Here is a 5,594-nt window from a genome sequence, read left to right as displayed (position 1 = left end):
TACGGGAGCAGAACACCAGGTCTTTGTCCCTTGGAGCCACCTGGTGGGTCCGACCTGCCAAACTTTCTTTGGATTAGCAGTTGAGCACTTAATCGCTGCAAAACCAGGGCGGTTTTACCAAAGTAAAACATGAAAAAGCAGGATAGTAACAGGTGTCTATCTCTTCGGGTAACAGAACAAATTGATATTATATAGCATAGAAGCTGACAAGTAGACCAATGAAACAGAAAATCTGTTAAGAAGTCACAATAACTTACAAAGGTAGCATTTCAAGAAAATTATATTTATTTAATAAATGGTGCTGACTCAAGTGATTGTTCTGGGGGTCAAACTTGCAAAAATGTGATACACAAATGATAGATTTGGAAAATCATGTGAAATGGAGAGGACAAGGCTTAATAACAATTTCCATTTTACACAGAAGGATAAAAGTTAAGCACTTGAACAATGAGCAGTGAATTCAAACAGTTCATTCAGAGCAAATCCACATGCCCAGTAAACATAGCCCAAGTTAAGAAAATATCAAACTGCCAGTGAAACTGGCAGAATTGGAAAATCAGCACCACCTATGGCTGGCTGGGCTGTGGAGAGAAGGATACCCTGAGACGTGGCTGGAAAGGTGCATTATGGCAGCCTCTAGGGGAGAGACATGGCCGTGGCTCTGTACTTTTAACATTCTTTGAATTGGAAATCTCACTCTGTGGAGTCTATTCCACAGAAACAAATCCTATATTATAGAAAGGATAGTTATTATTAATATGACCAAACTTTGTCCATTGATGGTGGAATGATAGAGAACTTATGGTAAAGCTACATCATCAATAAAACAGGGAGTCCTTAGAATGAAAAAGAGTTGTAGTAGTTGAGTGGGAGAACTCTCTATGAAGTATTATGGAAGTATTACTGAAACAATCAAGGTGCAGAGAAGTGTATATAAAATGAGCACATCTGGGTTAAACAATATCAATTGTTTGAATATGCTTGAATACCTGTTGATGTTTATGTGTGTGTATAAATGATAAGATGAGGATACATGTATGTCTGTGTGTGCTTGTTTAAGCAAGGATAGGAGAGACGACTTACTACATTGTTAACCTGAATTACCTTGGATTCACTTGTGGGAAAGAACAGGAGGAGGAGAAGTAGAACATGCAGGAAGAGTGGACTTAAAAAGCATGGATGATAATGCTTCCGTATTAGTAGTGTTATGTATGGACGAATAAATCTGTCTTAAGCAGAGAAAGCCAGAATATTCCTTAGAAGTAAGGATGGCTTTGGACATCTTATCAAGAGGGACCAGTCCCTGGAAAAGGACATCATGCTTGGTAAAGCAGAGGTCCAGGGAAAAAGAGGAAGACCCTCAATGAGATTGATACAGTGGCTGCAACAGTGTGCTTAAATATAGCAACGATTATTAGGATTGCAATGACGGGGCCGAGTTTTGTTCTGTGGTGCCTAGGGTCACCGTGGGTCAGAACTGACTTGATAGCTTCTAACAACAACATGTAGAAGTCCAGATAAAGTGTACTGAGTTGATACCATCTATTTAAATTATTCATGTAAATTAAAGACCCCAAAATATAGTGTTAGTGCCATATCTAATGACTTACAGAGAATCAAGGTAGCATGTCAAGTGAAAGAAGGGGCGAGAGCAATGTGGGTAGAGTGAGACGAAGTCTCCATAACAGCAAACATCCCAGCAGATGTACTTGTGTACCTGTGACTGTGTATATGTGTCCCCGCAGAGAGGTGTGGGGAAGGATACACATGTGTCTATTAACATTGGATACCTTGGGGGAGTGGGAGCAAATTACATATGAGGGTGGGACCCTGATGGAACTTTTTTGTCATACAAATCTGTAATCTTGCAAATGTAATAAAAAACAATTTCAGAACTTTGGAAATTGATAAACATCATAGATACATGTATATTTTAATGTGTTTCATTAGATATTTTAAATAGGTGAAAATTTTCTATAATGACAGACAAAAGATTTTAATCACTGGAAGGAGAGCACACCACAGACAGTAATAATGAGATCCAGTGCATTTCTTCTTGTTCTTGGAACCAATGAGCTCTTCTGGTCTCTATAACTGGAAATGACCAAAAATAATTTTGGGAACTCAGTAGAATTAACCCCCAAACACGTCTTGCAAGCACATGTCTACAGCTAAATGTAGAAGGCTGGACACCATGTGCGATTCACTAGGTAACTCATGACGCTCCAGAAAATTCTCTTTCCTGGATGTGCTGGTACCACTTCCTCCCTGCCTTGACCCACTGTATAACCCACCTTTGTGCATTCGAGGCCCTTTGAGGTCTGAGCCTAGAGCATAAAAGAGGACATCAACTGGGAAGATAGCTTTTAAGAAGAAAGACGTTGATCAAAAGATTTCAGAAAGCAGCACCTCCCCAGCCAGCCTCTCCCCAGCCTGGGAATGCCAGCCCCTCCCACCCTGATACCTCTGAGAATCTCTGATTTTTTGTTTTGGATCCTTAGGAGACTGCAGGATTTACCTGGCCTGAACACCTTGGCTCTTCTCTGCCTGTGGCCCTCTCCCTCACAGGAGCTGTCTCTGTCACTCTGAGGCATACACACAGGACAGCCTGTGGATGGAGGTGCCCATCCTAGAGGCCCTGCCCTCCTTTCCTCTGCCCTCTGTGGTCTCATCTCCCAGAGAGATGGATGCATCCCTGTCATGTCCAGGGCTTCCCCACACCTAGCATTTGATGTTGTGACTGAGACTTGGTCTTTTTTGTCCACTGTTGAGTCTGGGCCTGAATTTGCCTCTTCCATCCATACCTCTGGTCAAATGTGTTCTCGCTGTTCTCCCCAGGTTCAGAAGCCTCTCCTCTCTTTTGCTTCTTTCACCTCAGAGGGCCTTTTTCTTCCAGTTCTTTGACCTCGGGACAGGTCAGATTTCACCACAGGGGGGAAAAAAAAATTAACAAGATTTATTGACGTGTCAAGAACCAGAATGCATAGCTTTATTTAAAGGAGAAGAAAAAGTTCCAAAGCTCTACCTCTTACCCGAGGACATACTCTACAAGAAATACCCTGCAAGCGCTGGATCAACTCTTATCCAGAAATGGTTAACACCCAGGGGGATTTTTCTACACCATCTCCCAGTTACATTCCCCTAATGAGGCAACAACAATGCATCCTAATCAGAACCCCAAATTCACCCTAGGAGACCAGAAGACATGGCTGGGGTGAATTCATTTTCCTTCACCGGGCCCTCCTCTCCTCCTGCCAAGCCCTACCTCTTTCTCTGCCTGTATGCTGCTGGGAAGGGACCCAGAGTCCTTGGTTTAGGGCTTTATGCCCACTGCTCACCTGCAGGCAGGTTTCCTGACACCCTGCCATCTCTCTGATTCCTTCTCCTCCAAAGAACTCAGTGATACCCCCTTCACCATCACACCTCAACAGGGTCCCCCTTAGCCTCCCAAGTCCCACTGAAATCCCATTTCCCTTTCCCTACTTATGCTGTGCTCATCCCTAGGGTCCCAAGATCTCACCATCAAGATGAGGCCTGTCCTGTCCTCTCCTGGGCCAGGGGAGTCTCTGAGGGGACCTGGTGTCTGTGGTCAGCTATCTGGGGCTTCTTCCATCCAGATCCCCCTCAGGGCTGGAGCTCTTTGTGCCCTTGGGGTGGAAGGCTGGTGGTCAGAGGGGAAGGAGGGTAGGATCTTCCAGGGGAGCTGGGTTAAACGAACCTGAATGGAGGTCTCTCCTGAAGGGCCCGTGTTTCCAGCCCAAAGGCCCTGCTCCTCCTAGTCCCAGGGTGCTAGCAGGTCTTTAGGCGCTTCCCCCTCTGGCCTTGGTGGTGCGCCTTCTGCAGCCTGGCCTGCCTCTGCAGCCTGTCCAGCTGGTGCCTCAGCCTCTTCAGTTCTTCTCTCTGCTTCTCCAGCTCCTCCTCCAGGCGCCTGCAGACCGCTCTCTTCTCCCTCACCTCCCTCTTCTTGGAGGCCATCAGGTAACGCCTGGCCAGCTGGTGGCAGCGTTGGGGCCTGCGCTGGACTGAGCTTGGCAGCCGCCTCTCCAGCAGCTCTTCAAAGAAGACCCCGCAACTGAAGCCCTGGCTCACAGCATGCGCCGCGTGCGCAACCAGGGCCTCCCGGGACTCGAACACGTGACAGCAGGCCACGCAGCGGAAGCCGTGCTCACGGGTCACCAGCCACTCCGGGGTGGCTGCGCAGGGTCTCTCCCCATGCTCCTCCTCTTGGTCGGTGGGCTCCTGGGTATAGGTCTGGGGCTCCTCCTGCCAGGGCTCCAGGTTGCTGACCAGGGACTCAGTGTTGGCCAGTCTGGGGGCAGAGCCGATGGTGCTCTCCTCAGAGAGCTCGGCCTCAAAGACCTGGGGCATCTTGCCCATGGGTGCAAAGGAGGTTTTGGTCTGCCAGGCGACCGCCACCCCCTTGACTGTGTGCACCTGGGTGAAATGTGCACACCTGACCCATCCCTTCTCTGAAGTAGCCCCGTAGCTAGAGGAGTGAGAGGTCTGCTTGGTGGAAGATGAAGGAAAAGAGCTCTCGGATTGTTTTGGAATCTTCCTGTGCCTGGAGCTTTGACTTTTTGTTTGGGATGTTGTTGACTCTTGGGCATTTTCCTCTTGGATAGAGACCTCTGAGAATAGAGAGTAGATTTAGTTGAGCTTTCAGAGTCCTTATTCTCACCTGTGAGCCCAAAGCTTTGGTCATAGGGACCCCTGGAGGCCTCTCCATCACCACATCCTCCACCTCTGCAGACCCCATGGTTTCTTTCTTCTTCCCCAGAGACCCACCACCCTTTGGGGGCACTGCTGTGGAAGACAAAGTCTCCATTGTAAAGTGGCACTGTTTATGGTAGTTCATTTTTTAAGAAGTTATTTTTCTTTAATTCCACATTTATTGAATTCCAATGAATTTTTTCCTTTGGAACTTAGAAATGACCTCATTCCCCTATAACTTCATAATAAATGTGTGACGTCATTGAAAGAAGTTTTCTATAAGGGTGATTTTCTTAGTAAATTTGGGGTGTAAGCACTCAAACGAGAGCAATGCTCACCTCTTTTCAACCTCTTTTACTGAAAGGCTATTTTACGGAGAAGTTATATTTAAGAGAAGAATGCGTATATTTAGTTAAGACTCTTACATGTATACCTCTTTCTTGTACCCTTCTTAACCAAGCTACAGTAGGGGATTAAAATTGCTTTTCTCAGAATAGAAGCCCTTGTCCTTACTAGAGAAACTCCTTCAGCGTGAAGCAGGAAGAGATGTCCGTATCTGAGAACCTGATGCCAGAAACCTCAGATAGCCAGCACACAACCACCTTGACTGGTTGTGTCTGGGTGGGTTGCCTATGTCAACCTAAAGGTCTGTGTATGTTTGTGAATATGTGGGAAGGACTGTAGACTTCAGGATCCAGAAAGAGATAGAGCTAGGTCGTGTGTGTTGGATGGAGGGAAAGCTCCAGAGACAAGATCCAGAGACAGAACCTGCCAGCAGTGTGTTAGAGGGATACAGAGACCAAGGAGGGAGCAGAAAGCAGGGCTCAGCCACTGAAAGGCAGAATGGGGCAGCAACAGAAAAGACAAAGGGGGTACACTAGTTG

General features: G+C 46.7%; 1 protein-coding gene across 1 annotated transcript; it reads right to left on the bottom strand.

Annotated features, from left to right (window-relative positions):
- Positions 1 to 201: 201 nt before the first annotated feature.
- LOC135230266 (protein FAM170B-like) lies at positions 202 to 5,096 on the bottom strand. Its single transcript, XM_064279153.1, has 2 exons — positions 2,805 to 5,096; positions 202 to 2,094 (listed from the first exon to the last, which is right to left on the bottom strand). The coding sequence occupies exon 1, from the start codon at positions 4,375 to 4,377 to the stop codon at positions 3,790 to 3,792; it is 588 nt and encodes a 195-aa protein (XP_064135223.1). The 5' UTR covers positions 4,378 to 5,096; the 3' UTR covers positions 202 to 2,094; positions 2,805 to 3,789.
- Between the last annotated feature and the right edge of the window lie 498 nt (positions 5,097 to 5,594).

This window comes from Loxodonta africana, unplaced genomic scaffold, assembly GCF_030014295.1.
Source record: "Loxodonta africana isolate mLoxAfr1 unplaced genomic scaffold, mLoxAfr1.hap2 scaffold_95, whole genome shotgun sequence".
Lineage (NCBI taxonomy): Eukaryota > Metazoa > Chordata > Mammalia > Proboscidea > Elephantidae > Loxodonta > Loxodonta africana.
The sequence above is the reverse complement of the archived record's forward strand: the minus strand, read 5'-3'. Positions and strand labels throughout refer to the sequence as shown.

Coding starts and splice junctions, on each gene's coding strand:
- LOC135230266 (XM_064279153.1), bottom strand. CDS start 4,377: ATGGGCAAGATGCCCCAGGTCTTTGAGGCCGAGCTCTCTGAGGAGAGC.